This window comes from Gorilla gorilla, chromosome 18 (genome assembly GCF_029281585.2).
Source record: "Gorilla gorilla gorilla isolate KB3781 chromosome 18, NHGRI_mGorGor1-v2.1_pri, whole genome shotgun sequence".
NCBI classification, from domain to species: Eukaryota; Metazoa; Chordata; class Mammalia; order Primates; family Hominidae; genus Gorilla; species Gorilla gorilla.
Window position 1 is genome coordinate 112,430,649 of NC_073242.2, and position 21,962 is coordinate 112,452,610.

Below are 21,962 nucleotides of genomic sequence, written 5' to 3' on the forward strand. Positions count from 1 at the left end.
TGCAAGCTCCGCCTCCTGGGTTCACGCCATTCTCTTGCCTCAGCTTCCCGAGTAGCTGGGACTACAGGCGCCTGCCACCGCACCCAGCTAATTTTTTGTATTTTTAGTAGAGACGGGGTTTCACCATGTTGGCTAGGCTGGTATCGAACTCCTGACCTCAAGTGATCTGCCTGCCTTGGCCTCCCAAAGTGCTGGAATTACAGATGTGAGCCACCACGCCCGGCCTTTGTCCATTTTTAAATTGGGTCATTTATTTTCTTACTATTGAGCTGTTTGACTTCCTTATATATTTTGGATATTGACCCCTTACCAGATGTTCAGTTTGCAGATGTTTTTCCCATTCTGTAGGTTGTTTCTTTACTCTGTTGATTCTTTCCTTGGCTATGTAGAAGCCTCTTAGTTTGATAAAATCCCATTTATCCACTTTCACTTTTGTTGCCTGTGCTTTTGGGGTCATATCTAAAAAATAATAGCCCAGACCAATGCTACGGAGGTTTTCCTCTCTGTTTTCTTCTAGTAGTTTTACAGTTTCAGATCTTATGTTTAAGTCTTTAATCCATTTTGAGCTGCTTTTTTTGTTTATGGTGTGAGATAATGGTCTAGTTTTCTTCTTTTGAAATTGCTATTATTTCTATATAGGAATTTATTTTGAAATTCTTTTAATTTTTTTTAAATCTAGGTTTCCCAACCCTACTTATTTAACAGACTGTCCTTTCCCCCTGGTGTGTTCTAGACATCTTTATTGAAGATCAGTTGACTGTAAATGCATGGATTGATTTCTTGGCTATCTATTCTGTTCCACTGGTCTGTGTGTCTGTTTTTATACCACTGTCATGCTATTTTTATTACTATAGCTTTGTAGTATATTTTGAAGTAAGATAGTGTGCTGTCTCCAGCTTTGTTATTTTTGCTCAAAATTGCTTTGGCTATTTGGGGTAGACATTTTAAAAAAGACCCTCTTGGCTATAAACTTAGGGTCAAAAATATTTTTCCAGATGTTTCTGTCTTGCTGATAAAAGCTAATAAAACCAAGGAGGCTCTTCTGTTTTGGATTTTTTCTGCTTCATGTTTCAAGCAGATGAAGGAATGAAAGACTTGTTTCTTTTTTTTAAAAAAAAAGTCACTGTTTTGCTAGTTGAGTCACCGAAGACAAGATTTAATAATTTTGAGGTGGGGGGGATTGGCAAACATTTTCTGTGAAGGACCACAGAGTGAATATTTTAGGTTTTGCAGGCCATATGGTCTCTGTTGCAGCTACACAACTCTGCTGTTACAGTGTGAAAACAGCCCCAGACAATGTATAAACAAATGAACTGTAGCTGTGTTTCAATAAAGCTTTATTTATAAAAGCAGGTGGTGGGACAGATTTGGCCTACTTTTGACCTAGTTCCCTAGGAAGCTCCTAAAGTCAAGTCCTGTAGTTGGGGAGGAGAGGAAGGGTAAGAGGAGCTGTTGAGTCACTCGGCCATATTTCTTCTGAGACACAGATTCTTCTAGATCTGTTTTGAAAATACCCACATCATTGTTTTCTTGTTGTCTTGTATTCCATAGGAGGACTATACCCTGTTTATTTACCCACTTCTCTGAGGCTGGATAACTAGGTTGTATCTAATCAGTAGGGTTTGTATAAAAATTGTTTGGCCACCAGGATCTTGGCATGTCAACCCTGTGTTCTTCCGCTCCAGGGCTAGGGGCAAGGTGAAGCATTGTCGCATCAACCGGGACGGCCGGCACTTTGTGCTGGGGACCTCCGCCTATTTTGAGAGTCTGGTGGAGCTCGTCAGTTACTACGAGAAGCATTCCCTTTACCGAAAGATGAGACTGCGCTACCCCGTGACCCCCGAGCTCCTGGAGCGCTACAATATGGTAGGTGGTGGACTCCCTTGTGATTTGGTGGGATATCTTGTCTGAGGTTGTAACTCATCTGTTCATGAATTCAGCAAACCTCTGAGTATTCACCATGTGTCTGATACTGCTGTAGGTCCTGGGGATACAAATTGAACACAACAAAGACCCTGCCCTTGTGCTGCTTGTACTGTAGTGTTGGGAAGATGCAACAAATGACATTTAAAATATCCATAGCATGTGCCAGATGGTGATGAGTGCTATGGAGAAAAACACTGGGCAGGTGGATAAGAGGATACAGAGTGATGGGGAAGGGGTCGAAGTTTTCAGAGGGTGGTCTAGGAAGATCTCACTGAAAAGGAATGAGCCATGTGGGTATCTTCTGGAGGAAGAGAGGATAGCAAGCGCAAAGGTCCTGAGGTAGAAGCCTGCCTGGAGGCACCAAGAGGAAGTCAGCATGGCTGGAATCAAGCCAGCCCGGGTGGGGGTAGAGCTAAATAAGGACGAGGGTTCACAGGTGACTTATCATGCAGGGACTCACAGGCCATTGTAAGGCCCTGGCTTTTTCTCTGAGTCATTGGAGAGTTCTGGGTGCAGGAGAGACCTGATATGATTACTTTGTCTCCATTCCTACCACATAGATCATTAATTTATTGAAGAGAGATTTATGGCATCCCGATCATGCGCCAAGGACTGTTCTAGATACTAGGAGTACTGTGGAGCAAAATCTGCTTTGGGAAATTTAGGTTCTGGAGAGGAGAGACAGATAATATACACAATTAAGATGTTTTCAGGTAGCATGAAATATAATAAAGCAAAGAAAACAGGATGGTGTGAAAAGGGGTGGACACTACCTTAGGCTGTGGGAGTGGAGATCAGAGAAGGCCACCTTAAAAGGGGAGAAATGTGAGCCGAAACATGGAAGACAGCAGTGAATGGGATCTGGGGAGAAGTGAATGAAGGGGTCACTCTAGGTAGAGGAGTGGCCACATCACAAGCCCTAAGGTGACATGAGGAACAGAAAGAAGAGTTAGAGAGGAGAGAGGAACAGAGAGGTGGTGGGGGTGGATCTTGTCGGTGGTGTGCTAGTAAATGTTCAAACAGCTCTGAGCAGGGTAGGGGAAGGCACTGGTTTATAGCATTTGCCACTTTCCATGGTGTAAATACTTCCATGGAGGTCAGTTTCAAGTTGTTGATGTGCTGTTGTTGAACCTGGAACGTGGAGTCAGGAAGTGATGTACACAGTGGGCTTTTGTGAGCCGGGAGGTCACTCCAGCACACCATCGCATCTTAGGATTTGTTCTTTTACAAAGGAACACGGTGCCTGGCACGCAGCAGGCCAGGACAGGGCCTCTCTGATTATGGGTTAGTTTCCAAGTCTGGGGACCTTCTTTATAGCTTCTTCCTGTGTCTACTCATGGGCCAAAAGAAAAATCTATGAGGTTTCAACTCCTCTATCAAAGGATAGGTAACCATAAGGAAGCCTAGAACCCTTGTTATATGTAAGGGCTATTCCAGGAGCATGGATTATTCCATTTCTTTCTTTCTTTTTTTTCCAGGAAAGAGATATAAACTCCCTCTACGACGTCAGCAGAATGTATGTGGATCCCAGTGAAATCAATCCGTCCATGGTACAGTGCCGAACCTCCAATTCACATGATTTTGGAGTCACGAGGCTGATGTGGATTCCATCTTGTTCCCATGGCAGTTATAACAGGGCAAGGGAAGACTGTGGAAAACCTGGCCAAAATAATTTCTTTCTTTTTTTTTTTTTTGAGAAGGATGATTGACAATATCAAGCCTAGTTTCAGGGAAAATGTTAATAGAATTCCATCCAAATGCAACAGTGTTTTGCTAAAATTCTGAGGTTTGACGAACCACCTTTGGGCCAAATGGCTTCTAATGAAAAGTCTTTCAAATGTTTTTTGCTCGCTGACAGAGCCCGTGGTGTTTATAAATTCCATTTGGTTCACTGACCTCCTTGCAGTGCAAATGCTATCTCATATTCCCACCCTGACTCTGTTGTGTAATTTCATGCAGGTAGGGATGGATTTTACTTTCAGCCCTCGGCTCCTCCTTGCCATGGTTTCATCTCAAATTTAGTTTGAGCCAGCAGAGGAAGAACCGCAGCGGATTTTCTGTTTGGGGGCCATGTGGCACACAATTAGTGTACAACGCTCACTTAGGAAGGGGCCCTGCTTGTGGGCTCTGTTGAAATCCAGAGATGACTTTCTTTTTCAAAAATTTATAATCCATGGCCAATGCAGATCTGTTTCAGAAAGAAATGAAATCTTGAAAAGTTGTGGGCAAATTGAGCTGTGTGTGAAATGCATTAAGAGACCTTAGTAGCAAAAACTTTTGTTAGTAGTGAAGGATGTTTTGGTGATGAGAACAGTCACCTCTCTAACTGATGAGTGTTCCTTCCTGTGGCCTTGGAGACTGGCTCTGGTCCTTATATCCACCCTTGAAGCAGGATACACAAGTAGAGGCTGCTCTGTTTGCAGGTGGGGGAGAGAAAGGCAAGGGTACTGCTTAGCCTCTGGCCTCCAGCTGCAGATCCCTGTGGCAGAGCTCCTAGAACCCACATTGCTTCTTATGAAACATCATGAACTATGGCACTAACTCACATTGATGGATCCAGTTCTGGGCTGAGCCACTTAAAACAGCTGGTCGATGTGGGGCAAATTACTTTCTCGCTCTGCATCTCAGTTTTCTCATCTGCAAAATGGGCATACTCATATAACTACTTACCTGTTATGGTTGTTTAAGGATTAAAGGAGATACCTTAAGGCTTGGAACAATGCTTTAGCGATACTATAGTTAGCACTTAAGAAGTGCAAGCTGTTGTCAGTTTTATCATTATACACATGATCTCATTTAGTAGTCTTAACAACCCTGTGAAATATATAAAAATTTAATTCCCATTTCACGGACGGGGGAACTGAGGATCAGAGAGACTCAAACTTATACCATTATTCAAGGGCAGAGCAATGATTTGAACCTACATGTCTGACTCTGTAGCCTGTGTTCTGAGGAAAAATTTTACTGGGTTCCCTGTGAAATTCCTGTTCCCATTTCCTTTGGGTGGGAGGAGAAGGAAGCTGCTCATTTAAACGGGTTTGACAACGTCAGAGCTTTTCCCACTAATATTTGCTTGCTGTGTGGGTGTTCATTTATGCCCACCAGGCAGAAAGCATGAAAGCAAATTCATTGAAGAAAATTTCTATACCAAGGAAGTTCTATCTTATTTAGTTCTGTGAACAAAGACCACCTTTTGATGAATTTCATGGAGGAGAAGCTCAGTTCCTCTTGCAAAATGTCAGGGTCCTGCAGGAGTGTAGATAGGGGACTGCTGACCTACAAAAACAGAGCAGTGAGGCCCTCAGGACAGGCAGGAAGAATGGGGTTGCCCTTGAGCTTCTGGGAGGCTTGCTGAGCACCGGCACTGTGATGACGGTCTTGGCTTAATCTAAAAGGCATGTCCTTTCTTTGTTGAGGAAATTGAGCAACATTGTGTCACTACAATATAGGGTCACTCCCACCCTAACCCTAAGCCTAACCCTAACCCCAGCCCTAAACCCTAGCCCTAAACCCTAACTCCTAACCCCTAACCCTAACCCCTAATCCTTAACCCCAACCCAGGTACCCTTGGCTCTGACTAGGCCAGTTCTCCTTCACTCCCTGGTGGCTTTTTGGGGCCTTGGATCCTTTGCAATGCTAGTCCCTCTCCAGCAGATGACTTTGTAACCTTGGCCTGAAGCCTCCTGCTCCCCAATGAGAAGAACCAAATGGTACCTGGGAACGCAGCCGCCTCCCTCCCCTCCTGTCCCTGGCCTGACCTTTTCCTTCTTGTTTTCCCTGAAAGCCTCAGAGAACCGTGAAAGCTCTGTATGACTACAAAGCCAAGCGAAGCGATGAGCTGAGCTTCTGCCGTGGTGCCCTCATCCACAATGTCTCCAAGGAGCCCGGGGGCTGGTAAGGCTGAGTGGAGGCTGGGCTGCTCGGCAGGTGGGCTTGACTTGTCCCTTCTTGGTGATAAGACTCAGGTGCTGGCCAAGTCTGACCCCCTTTGTCATCCTGGGCTGGCTTTGACCTCTTGTGTTAAGTCCCTTTTTAGGAAGGTGGCTTGGTGCATGCTCTATTTGAGAAAATGGATAAACAACAATATTAACAGGTATCAACATATCATATATTGTATATTATTATAATTACAACAGCAGCTACCATTTATTGAAGTCTTACTAAGTGGCAAGCAGTCTGCTAATTGCTTTCCGTGCATTGTCTAACCAAATCTTCAACCAAATCTTCATTACTCCCTGTGACAAAAGATGCGGCAAATGAGACTTTCCAAGTCACACAAATAAATACTAAATACTAAATAGTGCAGGCGCTTTCCAATACACAAGACTGTGTGTTATTTCCAATTCAAATTCGTATGCTGTTCCATAGTCCTGTGCTGTGTGCAATGGCCACATCCTGAATTGAAGACAATACATTTTTCATGCAAAGGTACCTGGGTGTGCTAGGGTTTAGTTACCACTTCGCTTTTTAACCTTAGAAGAAAAATTCACTGCCCACTGATAGGTTTCTGGGCAAGTGGTTTTGTGGGGTGATTTCTGTCTGAGAGCAATAAGAACTTGCTCATAATAGTGAGCACTGGTTTAAGCACCTCTTAGACTGGCATTTCTGCCTCCCACAAGATAACTGGACCTGGCTTAGAAATCTGAATAGCAGCAGGCATGGAGTGCTTCTATGTGTCAAGCACTGTTTTAAGCACGTTTGAAATAACCCACTTCATTTGAAATAACTGAGTCTACATGATGACTGTAAAAGGTTGGTTCTGTTGTTACCTGCATTTTACAGATGAGGAAACTGAAGCCTTCAGAAGTGCAGTCACTTGTCCAGGGCCACATAGCAGGCTGAGATTTGAACTGCCAGGCCTTCTGACTCCAGAGCTTACACTCTTAACTCCATTCATCTGCTAAGTCCTTCCCTGTCCTCTTGCAAGATGCCTTAATCCAGGGATTTTCAAACTTTTTCTTAAAATCAGGAGAACCTCATTGCAAACCAATTCATACCTAGATTCCACAGAATCAAAGATGCAGCTGAGTTACCCGTTGAGCTGGAGTGGGGGCGTAGAATTGCCCTGTTTGGCCCCCTTGCTGACATTGCTGTTCCTACTGCAGCCCCTGATGCTTCCCCTTGGAGGCTTCCAGACCCAGTTTGGCAACCACAGTGTTGTCCGTCTGCTTCTCCCAGTTCAGAGGCTCGGCTTTGCCAAAGTCCCTCCACTCGAAGTGGCACAGAGTTGAGGTCTCTTCCAGGCACACTGGCGTTCCCTCACTGTGCTCCTGTCCCTGCCTTGGTCAACATCCTGGTGCGCACTGGGTGGGTGACTAACAACATTTTTGGAGTTGTGGCTGGAGCCCAGGTGACTACTCCAAATCACGGTTTTCCATTCTGTGTGAGATGGCCTCATGCCTTTCTATGCCTCTGACAGGCAGTTCTCTGAATTTCGAAGGCTCTTGTCTTAAGAGACTGGCAGAAGTCCCTTTGGCAAGGGACCGTGGGCAAACCGCCCAGCGGCTGTGGTCATTTCTCTCTCTGATGGCAGTAGTGCTACCTAGGGGGCTGCCTGTGTGAAACGGCCTTTTTTGCATACTTCCAAACTGGTTCCCTGTAGCTAGGGGACCAAACAATTATTGTCTGAACTAAGATGCTCCTGACAGTGAAGAGATTGTAAAGTGCTCAGTCCTGGACAGATGGTATATATGATCGCCGTAAATACAGCCAGCCCTTGCCAGAAGTGGGTCTGGAGAAATGGTGCGGAGGGCGTGAAAAGGGCTTACAACCCGCAGTCCTGTGTCTCTGCTAGGTGAATTGGTAGCATCAGTCCTCACTCTGCTTATTCAGACCAAAAAATTGTTAAGTTCTTCCCACCACCACGGAGCACAGACTTGATTAAGATCCAGAAAGCTCAGCCGGGTGCAGTGACTTGGCCTGTAATCCCAGCACTTTGGGAGGCCGAGGCGGGTGGATCACTTGAGGTCAGGAGTTTGAGACCAGCCTGGCCAACATGGTAAAACCCTGTCTCTACTAAAAATACAAAAATTAGCCAGGCACGGTGGCCCATGACATAATCCCAGCTACTGGGGGCGCTGAGGCAGGAGAATTGCTTGAACCCGGGAGGTGAAGGTTGCAGTGAGCTGAGATCGTGCCATGCACTCCAGCCTGGGGGACAGAGTGAAACTCTGTCTCAAAAAAAAAAAAAAAATCCAGAAAGATCTCATATAGAGGGGAAGACAGATGTATAATTATATGTTAAGTATAACATGTGGCTGCTCAGATGACTGTGGGGACAGGATGCCAGGGGACCACAGAGGAAAAGTGCTCAGCCTAGGGGGCAGTCAGGGAAGACTCCGTGGGAGAGGAAATGCCCAAGCTGAGTCTTAAATTAGTGGGGGGAAGTTGGGTACCAAGGGCATGGGCCAAGGCATGGAAGCTAGGCAGCATGGCAGGGGCATGATAGGGACGACGGGCCAGCTGCAGTCAACGTCATGGAGAGTTAGGTGGTGATGTCTGGGAGTCCTGGGGTCAGACTGTGCTGGGCCGTGGCTGCCATGTTGAAGAGTCTGGGCTGGATTCTGGAGGCCCTGGGGAGCCATCACTTGGCGTGGTCAGAGGTGCATTTTGGAGAGTCCCTGGCTGCGGAAAATGGCTCAAGAGATGGGCAGGTTGAAGGAGGGGGTTTGCATGTCTGGGCACGGCCTTGCCGGGAGAAATCTGAGAGGTGCTCACCGTCTGGTGGGGTCCGGGAACATTCATAGATGGATTATGTCCCATGTTCTTAGTGTTGTTATAAAGATAGGGAACAGTGTTTTAGCTGAATAATAATAAGAGCTAACACTATTGGGTATTTACTGTGTACTAGGTAGGCGCTGTCCCAAGCACTCAGCTCATGTTAATTTAGAGTCCTAATAAAACCCTCTGAGGGAAGCACTCATGTTTACCCATTTTTCAGATGGAGAGTTGGAGGCACAGAAAGCCTCCACGGTCAGTGGTAGAGCTGGAGTTTAATTCCAGCCTGTCTGCCTCCAGAACCACCTTCTCTCTAAATTCACAACCTCCCTGAAATAGGGGTGAACTTTTGTCTTGTATGGTCTCTGACTTCCAGGTAAAGCATGGAAACTTTTGACTTGGGATCTTTGATTAAACATTAAGATCATGTGATGGGGGTAAAATCAGCCCCCAGTAACTCATTAGTAATTAAAAAATAAAAAGACAGCAGTTGCCTTTGAGATGCTCCATTGTCACAGATAGTGACACTGGTCACTTGGCCACTTGCTGCCTGTCCCCATCAGAATTGAGCCAGCAGCCCGGTGCAGATGAGCAGTAGTGGGTAATTCATGCCACCTGGTGACAGCGCCCCCATGTCCTCTCTTCTTATCCAGGTGGAAAGGAGACTATGGAACCAGGATCCAGCAGTACTTCCCATCCAACTACGTCGAGGACATCTCAACTGCAGACTTCGAGGAGCTAGAAAAGCAGGTGAGTCCCCCTCTTCGATCCTCTTACAGGAAGAAGGGATCTGCAGGTCCGGTTTTTCAGGGAGCTGTGCCATCTCAGTGGGTGAATTTTTCCATGTGCTGCTTGTGGTCTCTGTGGAGCTCTGGATCACGGAAGACACAGTGATGATAGGGAAATTGAGATTGAGTTGTTGTGGGTGAGTTGCTGTGACAAGCCGGCCGTGTTTTAATCAGGTTGTGCCGGGCTTGGAAGGATCTGAATATGCAGGAGAATTCCCGCTGGAGTGAAAGTGACCAAATGGGGAATTTGTCCTTTGCTTAAGCAACTTGCAGATGAAACACATTTCTATTGGACAGCCAGACATTGAGAACGTGCTTGGGGCGAGTAAGCAAGTGGGCCTAACCAGAGGTGAGATGAGGCCTTCATGGTGACTTTGCAAACCTGGCGGTTGTTACCTCGCCGCCTCTTGTTCGGAGAGCAGCCACTTTCAGCGTGCTGGCACTCCACTAAGGATGATATCTTTGTAATGAGGACTTGAAGATCCTGTTAGGCCCCCAGGTGTTTGTTTTCTAAGGGAGGTAGGGCAATCTGGGAAGGCTTCCTGGAGGAAGGAGTATTTGACCCTTAAAAGTCAAGTTAGAGTTCAACAGCAAGAGACTGGCAGAAGAGAGGTGCAAGTGGGAGGTACAGTCTAAGCAAAGGTGTGGCAGTGGGAATGTGGTTGTGTTCCGTGTGCTTGGGTTGAGGCAGAGACTGGAAGCCCTTGCTTCCTCTGTACTGAGTTGCCCTTACCTGTACATCAGCATTTACCTGGTGCAGGGGGTGGGGGTTGGGGTGGTGCAGGCAAGGAGTGGATGCCTGGTTCTGCCACCTCTCCTAAGCCCAGGATATTTTTCATCTCAGCCAGACCCTGGGATGGTTCAAGTGTGCAATGGGAGGCAGAGCTGGAAAGGGTGATGGGGGCTCTGAAAGTCTTAAAAGCCACGTCACAGAGCATGGGTGTTGCTTCCACAGGACATGGGGAGCCACAGAAGGTTCTTGAGCCGGGCTTTAGTAGGCAAAATAGTCTCATTTTCTAATAAGGTCAGATAAATAGTCTAGGATGTGTTTTGAAACCAGATCTGAGGAAGCATTATGAAACCTGTTCTAGAATTCACAAGGCACGTTTTTACGGATTGGAAAATGAAACTCCGAACCTCCCGGGACCCTCTCCCTGCCAGGTCCCTATCAGCTCCATGCTTCATTATTTAGCTCTCTCCCCATGGACGTATCTGGTAATGAAAATGCATTTTAAACAGTTCCACAGGCAGTGTCTCTGCTAAACGGTGTGCTTTGGAAACGGGTTGTCTTTTTATTATTCCCGTTACAACTAACGTGAGTTATGTCTTGTTTCTTCACAGATTATTGAAGACAATCCCTTAGGGTCTCTTTGCAGAGGAATATTGGACCTCAATACCTATAACGTCGGTACGTGCACACATCATCTTAGCCTGGATTTCCACCCCTATCCCCCATGGGCTGACCTCAGCCCCGCCCTACACAGGGAGGCGGCTGACACAGGGTCCTGTCTTGAATGCCAGCTCCTTCCCCGGCTGAAGCTGAGTATTTAGGTCAGGCTGGTCAGTGAGTATGATGCTATGTCTGCTATTAATCTCTACTAAAACTGTAAGTGCTAAAACAAGGTCTCGTACATAAGTGCTAGATGGTGGTTAGCGGATATTATTACCAACGTCACTCTTATTATTTCAGGATCCACCTGTGTTTCCCATGCGTTGCGAAGGAAAGCTGAGCTGTCAGCCTGGCTGAAATGCAGCGTGGAGTTGGGAGTCTCGGGTTCTAAACCCCAGCTCTGCCTCTCTGTCGCTATGAGACCACAGGCCTGTCACTTCTCCTCTTTGAACCTCTGCTTCCTGGTTGCTCGGCTGGGGCCCAGGAAACCCAGCCCGCCCACGTTGACCATGCTGCAAGGGGATGTGAAGGCGTGGCCCCAAGGCTAGGCTTGTCCAGTGGTGGCCGGGGTCTGATGTGCGCTGGGTTTCCTGGGTCTTGAGTCTGCCTGCTTTGAAGTGGGTGTGGTGCAGCTCCCATGTGAAGGGACTCTGTAGCGGGCCTCCTTGTTCTGGGCAGCCCATGACCCGCCCTGGGCAGGCATGGGCATGGTCCCCTAGGACTCAGGTGACAGCAGCCCCAGGAACTTCCTGCTTCTATTGCCAATGCTCTGCTTTACACATTCATTCATTTATTATTATTTCTTTTCGCGATAGAGTCTCGCTATGTCACCCAGGCTGGAGTGCAGTGGCGTGATCTTGGCTCACTGCAACCTCTGCCTCCTGGATTCAAGTGATTCTCCTGCCTCAGCCTCCTGAGTAGCCAGGACTACAGGCATGGGCCACCGCGCCTGGCTAATTTTTGTATTTTTAGTAGAGCTAGGGTTTCGCCATGTTGGCCAGGCTGGTCTCAAACTGCTAACCTCAAGTGATCTGCCTGCCTTAGCCTCCCAAAGTGCTGGGATTACAGGCATGTGCCACCATGCCCAGCCTGCTTTCCACATTTATAACCTGCTTCTTTACCTTTACAATGATCCAGCAGGATAGGTAGGAGAGGGATTCTTTGCTCCGATTACCAGATGAGAAAATCAAGGTCCTAAGTGAACGACCACCACATGTGCTGAGGTCCTGTGGGCAGGGGGGTGCAGGATCCCTGCATCCACTTCTGGTGCTCTTTGTATCATCTTCCCCCATCCCTGTATCTGCAGAGCAGAGGCACATGGCTCAGTGGTTCTGAGTAGAAATCTTGGAGTCAGGTTTGAACTGAGCCTCAGTTTTACTACTACTAGCTGTATGACTTTCCACATGTTACTTTCTCTTAATGAGCCTCAGTTTTGCCTCCTGTAAAATGGGCCTAGCAAAAGCAGGGTGCCTTTAGTCTCAGCTACTCAGGAGGCTGAGGTGGGTGGATCCCTTGAGCCCCAAGAGTTTGAGACCAGCCTGGATAATGTAGCAAGACCTCAAAATTAAAAAAATAAAATACAATAAAGATGCAGTACATGTAATCTGCTTAGAATATTGCCTGGTATATAAGAGCTCAGAAATCTTAGCTACTAATATTATTTGGCAGAGAAGTTTCCCTGTCATAATCTTTTCTTCTCTGTAAGATCCTTTCTCTGTGTCTAGAGAACCCACGCCACATTTCTCTCCTAGTTTCTGGTGACTCTTTGGTGTTTTTGGCTCATGGCTGCATTCTTCAGTCTCCACATTTGCCTGCACATGGCTTTCTCCCTTGTGTCTGCATCTGTTTTTAAAGCCATTTAGCTGGGTGTGGTGGCTCATTCCTGTAATCCCAGCACTTTGGGAGGCCAAGGTGAGTGGATCGCTTGAGCTCAGGAGTTCGAGACCAGCTCTGGGCAACATGGCGAAACCCCTCTCTACAAAAAATACAAAAATTAGCCAGGCTTCATGGTGTGCACCTGTGGTCTCAGCTACTAGGGAGGCTGAGGTGGGAGGATCGCATGAACTTGGAAGGTGGAGGCTGCAGGGAGCCAAGATCGCACGACTGCACTTCAGCCTGGGTGACAGAGTGCCACCCTGTCTCAAAAAAAAAAAGCCATTTAAATTATTTATTCTTTATATATAAAAGATTATATGTAACAACATAGAAAATTATGCACAATATGCTAAGTGAAACAGTTCACAAAATTTTATGTATTGTATGTAAACATTTTGTAAAAATGCCAAGTTGCTTAGCTATATTTTAAATCTTTTTAAAATGAACGTGTATTGTTTTAGTAATTTGTAAAAAGTATTTATGATGAGTGTAAAAAGCATTTTCTAATTGGTCAACCAAAAAGATATTCAGTGTTTCTTTTGATCAAGATGAACACATGTCTGTAACTAAAGTGGACAAGAGGGTATTTTTTTCAGGTTCTCTCATGCATTTTAATGTTTTTTTTTTTTTTTTCCTGCATCTTAAGTGTCCCTCTCCTTTCTCTTATAAGGATACTCATACTTGTTGGATGTTGGAATTGCCCTAAATCCAAGATAATCTCATTTTGAGATCCTTAACCTAAGTACATCTGCAACGACCCTATAAGGTCCCATTCACAGGTACTGGTGACCTGACACATCTTTTTGGAGGACCCTACTGAATCTACTGCATCCCTTGAGTAGTCATCTGTGATGTGTACTTACCCCGATGGAAAGTAGACGTCCCCATCAGTGCTAACCGTGGTCATAGCAGTGGTGGTTGGTCCATGAGAGAAACGGCTCAGGCAGGGTGCAGTCTGGTCTTTGTGGCCCTCTAATAGGCTGATTGGGACATTTCTTATTCTCCTATCCCAAGTGAAAGCCCCTCAGGGAAAAAACCAGAAGTCCTTTGTCTTCATCCTGGAGCCCAAGAAGCAGGGCGATCCTCCGGTGGAGTTTGCCACAGACAGGGTGGAGGAGCTCTTTGAGTGGTTTCAGAGCATCCGAGAGATCACCTGGAAGATTGACACCAAGGTAGGCACCTGCTCACCCGGGTGCAGGTGGGCCTGGCATTCTGAGGGCTCTGGTGCTCAGTTGGGACTGTGGGTGGGTCCAGGCAGCAGGATGAGCAGGCCCAGGTCCTACTCAGAATTCAGGAAGGAGACCAGGTGGATTCAGACAATTGGAGCACCTCTTGTTAGAGAGAGGCAGGGATAGTGGAGGTGCCCTGGGAAGGTGGGTCTGGTTGTCTGGTTCGAACCTTCAGAAGGCTGAGTGCCTGCAGCAATGCTCATTGATGATGTCTGTGCGGCCCTACATATCTTACCAAGGAAGTTACTGCCTTCCTCATTTTGAATATTTTGTTTCTAAGTATCATATAAAGCAGTCTGGATCCTCCCCACAGAAAACGTTCACTGAGCTCACCTGCCTGGAGCTGGAATGGGCTCTGGGAACATAGCAAATCAGCGAGACCCGGTTCTTTCCGGTGGAGGAACTTCCCCTCTAGATGGGAGTGACCTTTTCAGGGCTGTCCTACCTGAAGTACTAGTCTCTGGCTGGAAGTGTTTTGGGAAGGTGTGAGCTTCTGGATAAGAATAGGAGGTATGGAATTGGGCAGACTGGAGTTTGCATCCTGGCAGGGCTGGACCCTGGGCAAGTAACCACACTTCTCTGGGCCTCAGTTTCCTTGTCTGCAAAATGAGGAGCCAAATTCCTAACTCACAAGTACTTAATCACTGCCTTGTCATTATATCAGAGCGACATGGGAAAGTGCCACCCTGTCTTCGATGATGGAGTAAGGGCTGTCTGTTCTTGTGGCTGCAGAACTGGAAAGAAATTGTAGGGTTTCCCATGGACCCATTTGTTTCTAAGGTAGAACTTGACCCAAAGGGCTGATTAAAGCCTTCCTGGGGCCTCTTGTGCCCTCTGACTTCTGGCTAGAGTCAGTGAGTCTCTCCTCCAAGATAGTCACCCACCAGTGGCCAGGTCATTTTTTTCCCCTTGGGACGGCCTCACATCTTGGCCAGTCCCTGGTCACGAGAGGATCCTTGACTCACTCAACTCTTCTGCAGGGAAGTGTCCTCTTTAGGAGACTTTGCAGAGGGGACTGGTCCATGGGTGCCCTCGCTGGTGAGACATCATCTTTCTCTGACCCAGGAACTCCTGGGGGCCTTCCCTAGGGCTCCTAATTCTTCCCATGGCTTTTCACACCACCAGCCATGGGGGAGGAACCATGAGCTTGTAGCCAGCTGCGCTGTCCTTCTGGCTTTCCCAATGAAACCATCTCTTCTGCCCTCCAGTGTCTCTGATGCCACAGTACAGCTCTGAGGCACAGGGGGGGTGCCACGACCCTGAGGTTTATTTAAAAAATCTCCAAATAGTGCATTCCAGCTCTCTCTACTTTGCTTAATGTGGAAAAGTGTTATTTCCCTAGAAGGCTCTGTCTCTCCCCTGCCTCACACCTCCTCTCCTGCCGCGTGAAGGTTTCTGAAATGAACTGAGCTGTTCAAGGTTGCTGTTGGCGGCCTTTGGTCTGCATTCCTCTCTAACTGGTTTTTATATTTACTGAGATTTCATGAGAATGATTTTTAAAGTCCTGTTATTACATCTGAGGGGTAAAAAAACTGGGACAGTAGAGTTGATGGAGTTCCCACACTGGGCACAGCTACCCCTTTTGGGGAGCTGGTGTTGGGGAGCAAAGGAAGAAGGCCCCCATCCCACTCTTGGGAAACCAGCAGCGGATAAACTCTTTGCTCACTGCCAGGACCTCTGCCTGTCCCTAAGTGCCCACATTGTTACACGGTCTGTAGCCACCTCATCGATGGCAGAGGGCAGTCACAAAATCCTTCTAGTTAGTGGGTTTCCAGAGCCTCACCAACTGTATTGTGACTTCCCATACTGAGATGGCCTGAGGGGTGACAGCTGCAGGCCTGGAGAGTAATTGTCATGCAGTTTTTTGTTTTTGTTTTTTTGAGACAGAGTCTCACTCTGTTGCCCAGGCTACCCAACTTCTTTGTTAAATGGAGATAATTCTCCCTGTCATGGTGTGGATTGACTTAGGTAATATCCATCAAGTGCTTAGCCTGTGACGGGTAGAGCTAAGCACCCCCCAAACAGTGACCATTATTATCTAAATATTCTCTCAACGTCCCCCCTTGGCCAATAAAAGTCTGATAGAATTTGGGGAGGCCCAACACGGTTGCTTGCTTTGGGGTGAAGTGAGAAGCTCATCCTTACATGCAAGGAGTTAGATTTGATGGTGGGTCTTCCGAAGGGAGGTACCTCCTGAGTCCATGGCACATGGCCTGGGCACTGGGTAGTGGTCCCCTTGGACAGAGCCCTGATGGGCAGTCAGAGCTGGGGAGCAGGCGTGCAGGTTTTGAGGGTGCAGGGGATAGAGAGTTATGACAAGGATGCTGGGGTCCACAGAGCCCACGAGGATTTGAAGAACTAGAATTTGAGACACTCTAACATTGTGGCTTTAGGGGAGGGGACAGGAGGCAGAGTTAAAGACAGAGGGGTGGTGACAGAGAAGAGCCCCCTTCCATCCTGACCTCACCTATATTTGAGGGCTGTGGCCAGGACTGAGCTGCACACCAAAACCTCATGGAAACAGCTTTGTCAAGAATTTTCACAGTGAGAGGAAGAAACGAGAGGGGCAGGGTTGTCTTCAGGAAAGGAAAACATTCAACCATATTAAAGATCCGAGTCTGCAAGAAAGCAAAGTGGGGATGGAGGAGGAAAAATGCAGGGCGAGCTGGGAAGATGGGATTTCTCAGGGGCGGGCACTAAAGACAGTGAACTCCAAACAGGAGAACAACATGAAGTACTGGGAGAAGAACCAGTCCATCGCCATCGAGCTATCTGACCTGGTTGTCTACTGCAAACCAACCAGCAAAACCAAGGACAACTTAGGTAACATCTTTCCCAAGAACGTGCCCTATAACTGCAACGAAAACTTACTTCCTTTAGAGTCTGATATTTTCAGAGAGGGCAAAGAGTGCATTCTCCCGTTCTTAACTACTCCCAGTAGATGGCCCCACCTTGGGTTTGTCCTCCGAGTGAGGGAGCTGGTGGAAGAAGCTTTTTTGGTGTATTAGTCCATTTTCATGCTGCTGATAAAGACATACCCAAGACTGAGTAATTTATAAGGAAAAAGAGGTTTAATGGACTCACAGTTCCACGTGGCTGAGGAGGCCTCACAATTATGGCAGCAGAGGAGAGAGAATGAGAACCAAGTGAAAGGGGAAACCCTTATAAAACCATCAGATCTCGCGAGACTTATTCAGTACCACAACAACGGTACAGGGGAAACCACCCCCATGATTCAATTGTCTCCTATCGGGTCCCTCCCATAACACGTGGAAATTATGGGAGCTGCAATTCAAGGTGAGATTTGGGTGGGGGACACAGCCAAACCATATCACCCACTTAGTGGGTGGATTTAGTTCTTACTGCCATTACCACAAACTTGGTGGCTGAAAACAACATTTATTCTTGCACAGTCCTGGAGGCCAGAGTCTGAAATCAGTATCATGAGGTCAACATCAGGGTGTCAGCAGGGCTGTGCTCTCTCCAGAGGGGAAAGCCATTCCCTTCTTCCAGTTTCTGGGGGCTGCTGGCATTCCTTGGCCTTCTCATCTTCTGCTTCCCTATTATAAGGACCCTTGTGATGCATTAGGTCCACCTGGATATTCCAGGATAAGCCTCCCATTTCAAGCTCCTTAATCACACCTGCAAAGTCTGTTCTGCCATATAAAGTGACATGCACAGGCTCCAGATATTAGGGCCTGGACATCGTTGGGGGCCATTTTTTTAAAAAAAAAGACCTTCTACCACATTCTCCAGGTAGCAAGCTTTTTGATGATGCTGTACGTATTTTTTTCTTTGGGTGTTTTGAGCTGCTTCCATATCTTTCATCTTAGAACAGAAGACCAGCCAGACAATACTAGACCCCTCAGTTAACTTACCGGGAGGCCAGTCCCTAGGAACTTCTACCTTCAGGGACTCAGCAGGCTCAGCATGTTGATTGCGGGGCTATCCCACCACAGCTGGATGGGAGAGAAGATGAGGCCTGTCCCCTTCCCTCTCCTCCTGTTCTCCCTTCCCTGCACAGGCACCCACATTGCAACTCTGCCTGTGGGCTTTGGCAGGTGATTCTCAGTTTGTTCATCTTGTGTCTGTGGTCTCTCTGGATCTTCCCCTCCCAAGATCTTCTCTTACCCAAAACCATTCCCATTCTCCCTCTTCTATAACTGTACCACTTTTGTGTTTTCTTGTTCGAGGATGGTGATAGTTTTAAAAAAAAGTAAATTACAATAATTCTAGCCTAAAAGGTGGTGGGAAAACTAGGCCCCCTTTTAATACTTGAAACCCCCAGAGGGCAAGAGTCCACAGTGATACCAATTGGGACAATATCATCAGAACCCCTTGAATGTCAAAGAGGGAGATTCCTGGTTTCCTTTTATAATCTGAGCATCCAGCCATTGCAGCAAACATTAAGAAAATGCACAGATGAGACACAGAAGTACTCATGACCTTTTTCTCTGTGTGCAGAAAATCCTGACTTCCGAGAAATCCGCTCCTTTGTGGAGACGAAGGCTGACAGCATCATCAGACAGAAGCCCGTCGACCTCCTGAAGTACAATCAAAAGGGCCTGACCCGCGTCTACCCAAAGGGACAAAGAGTTGACTCTTCAAACTACGACCCCTTCCGCCTCTGGCTGTGCGGTTCTCAGATGGTGGCACTCAATTTCCAGACAGCAGGTAAAGGCCGACTGAAGGTAGTCCCGTCCCTGCAAGGTGGCGGTTGCAATCACTCCAGGCTGAGTCACCTTGGGTCAGCGATACCATGTGGTGTCCAAGAATGAGTGATTTGTCCGAGGACTGCACGGTTCAGCAGAGTAATGGTTAGTATGAGGTCCAGCAGCTGAATGGAGGGATGAGAGGACCGAAGGCTGCTTGGCTTAGGCAGGCTTCGTGATTGTAAGTAAGTGACAGAGGCTGAGTTAGTCTGGCTTAGGAGAAAAAGAAAATGCATTAGTTCATGTAATTAAAGCATCTTTGGAGTTGTCTTCTCCAGGCCTGTTGCTGTGTGAGGGCTTTCTGCTCGACTTTCTTCCAGAGACATTTACATGCTGGCATAACTAACATACACAAACTTCTGGACACAAAGTAATCGCATAAATCATGCGGCTTTGTGCTTTTGTTGTTGTTATTTAAGACCTCTTTCGAGGGATCTATTCATCAGTAGCCTCCTTTACATTATTTTTATAGCCGCATCGGATTCCACAGAATGGAACAATCATTTATTTAACAAGTCCCCGTGGAGGCACATGTAGGTATTCCCCATTATTTGCTGTCATAGACAGCACTGCCTTCCGTACCCTGACGTGAGCGCCATTCCACAGATGTAGGAATATGTCTATGGGACAGAATTCTCAGAAAGGCAGGGTGGGTCAAACAGCGCTTGCATTTTGATCAACTTTGCCCTGAGGAAAACCACTGCAGACGTGCCTGCAGGTGTGCCTGAGCTAAGCCACACTGCCAAACTGCCCTCCATAGAGATCGTGGGCGGGGATGCAAATAGGTGGAGGTTGGAGTACGCTCTTTGGGTATAACTTCGCCGAGTTTTGTTGAACTTTTTGCCGTTTGCACAACTGAGAGGTGAAAACTGATACATCGTCATCCATTAGAGCTTCTTCTTGTAAGGGACATTAACCAGTTTTTCCCTTATTTAGGGAGCAGTGGCATTTTCTTTTCCGGAAACTATTTGTGCTTCTTACTTGATGTATCTACTGCAGTAGGTATTTATAGCATAGATGTATCAGAACTAAGAGGTTAAAAATTTATATTCACATATTTGTCATTTGAATTAAAACAGCCTATGCAATTTATTGCTACATAGACACTTTTAGCAAGTTTGAATCTTTTCTTTTATGATTCGGGATTTGGTGACATACTTGGAAAGGTGTTCCCCAGTCTGGGAGTTTGCTGTCTAGAAACCCTATATTTTCTTTGAGTGAGATACCTATTTGAACAGCTGCCTCACATTAATTTGGGGAAAAGGTGAAATTCATTCCCCACCTAGGAACTCCTGGCCTGGGGGGCCAGCGTGCTCATGCCTGACTTACAGCAGGCGTTCACTTTCCTTCCCAGATAAGTACATGCAGATGAATCACGCGTTGTTTTCTCTCAATGGGCGCACGGGCTACGTTCTGCAGCCTGAGAGCATGAGGACAGAGAAATATGACCCGATGCCACCCGAGTCCCAGAGGAAGATCCTGATGACGCTGACAGTCAAGGTAAAGCCAGCCCTCCCTTCCTGCCAGGGGAGCCAGCTGCCCTCCCTGGGGGCTGGGCCGATGCTGTCTTGAGAGCAGGGAACCCATGTCTAGGGAGGCTGGTTGTCTTGTTTAAACGATCCCCATTCAGGCAGTGTTCGAGGATCTTTCTTTCTTACAGTACACTCCAGGGTCGTTCTGGGAGAAGAGGGAAGGGAGGGGAAACCTCCTCAAACCCACTGCCCCTTGTCCTCTGTGGGGGTGAGGTATGACCCTATCTTTCTGGGGTCCTGGTGAGGTCAGCCTCTGGCTGGAAAGAGAAAGAAAACATGGGAAACAGCCATTTGGTCTTAATGGAGAAGTTTTTTCCCTTACTTTGTCCAATTCCAGGGCTTTTTAAAATTCGTCTGACTTTCAGATAAAGTGTTGTTACTTTGTAAGAATTTTTGAAAAGTAGAGAAATGAATTGCATTTCTCATAAAATTAAGTGCAGGCGGGTGGTAGGGGGAAGAAGCATACGTAAACACAGGCCTTTAAATAAACAGCAGTTATAAAAAGAATGCCACACTGTTCCTCAGCCTTTCCTAGGGGTATGGAAATCCAGTGATTAAGCTCTGCCTTGATCAGAGGTACCTGCTTGGGCATGGATGTGTGCATTCATGAGCTCAGGTGAGTTTTACCTGTTGAGTCAGGTGGCATATGGGGCCGAGACCCAGGCTGATGCTGAGGAACTGTGGGATCTACCACAGTTCACCTTCATCCACTGCAGAAGGTTGCTCCGGCTTTTCCAGTGAATCTAGGAAAATTAGGGCTGGCATTGAACTCATCCAGTGTCACTCTAGAACCCAGCTGCAATCCACGCTAGGCTGCCTGTTCAGGACTCCAGGGGGGTTCCAATGCTTCCCTTTGGTGTCCCAGGTTCTCGGTGCTCGCCATCTCCCCAAACTTGGACGAAGTATTGCCTGTCCCTTTGTAGAAGTGGAGATCTGTGGAGCCGAGTATGACAACAACAAGTTCAAGACGACAGTTGTGAGTAAGTCAGTCGCCTTGGCCCCTCTGCTTTTAAACGTCCGGCCAGTGAATCCTTTGTGGGAGTGCTCTTCGTGGGGGGATTTTGCAATGCTCGTTAGTTGTCCCAGGGTTTTCTTTCCTTCCTCTTGCCCACATGGTTCAGCTTGAGGAGGGGATACATACAAAGGGCCACTTTCTGAAATCCTTAGACTTTCCCCAGTGCTGTTTGCCTGCCTGTAACTCAAGTCTGGAATCCTAGGTGAGGCCCTGACACTAGGTTGGTCCTCTCTGTGCAACAGCCCAATCTGATTAATCTCCTGAGTCAAAGGCCAAGAGGCAGAGACACAGAGAGAGGGGGTGAACCTACATGGCTGACCTGACCCAGAGGATCAGCCTAACCTGGGGGATCTTAGCCCCTAGAGGGCAGGAGGGACAAGAGGAATGCTTGCTCTTCCAGGAAAAGCCAGGAGGGAACAGTGAATGGTGGGCCTTTCTAAAGCACAGGATCCATGCCCCTGGTAAAAAGTAGCCCAATGAACAACTCAGATGCTGACCAAATAAACTGGCATTTATGGAGAGTGGCAGGATTGCTGCTTGCCTGCTCTGTGAGGCTGGGCTCTCCCCTGCCAGCTGTAGAACCCCCTGCTGGTGGATGTGGCTCCCAGGCTCTCCTCCCCTTTTGTCTTTTCCAAAATCCACCTTCCTGCTCTGCAAACACCTCCCCCCTTCCCTTGTCCCTGATCCTGGGGTGGGGAGATGGGAGGTGGTCTCCTTCCTCTGCTCACCAAGGGACCAGCCTGCAACAGCAGCTTCCAGGATTGCTCAAGGTGGGGTG

The 21,962-nt window shown here is 47.3% G+C and overlaps 1 protein-coding gene across 3 annotated transcripts in view; it reads left to right on the plus strand.

The window, feature by feature from the left end:
- Positions 1-21,962, plus strand: part of PLCG2 (phospholipase C gamma 2) — a 178,130-nt gene that overhangs the window by 137,601 nt on the left and 18,567 nt on the right. For all 3 annotated transcript variants that reach the window (XM_019012688.4, XM_055366757.2, XM_055366758.2), the window contains 10 exons: positions 1,686-1,866; positions 3,405-3,476; positions 5,711-5,820; positions 9,297-9,393; positions 10,773-10,839; positions 13,711-13,868; positions 16,646-16,748; positions 18,390-18,599; positions 19,992-20,137; positions 21,035-21,149. In XM_019012688.4, coding sequence (XP_018868233.1) covers positions 1,686-1,866; positions 3,405-3,476; positions 5,711-5,820; positions 9,297-9,393; positions 10,773-10,839; positions 13,711-13,868; positions 16,646-16,748; positions 18,390-18,599; positions 19,992-20,137; positions 21,035-21,149 — 1,259 coding nt within the window. The remainder of the gene's footprint in view (positions 1-1,685; positions 1,867-3,404; positions 3,477-5,710; positions 5,821-9,296; positions 9,394-10,772; positions 10,840-13,710; positions 13,869-16,645; positions 16,749-18,389; positions 18,600-19,991; positions 20,138-21,034; positions 21,150-21,962) is intronic.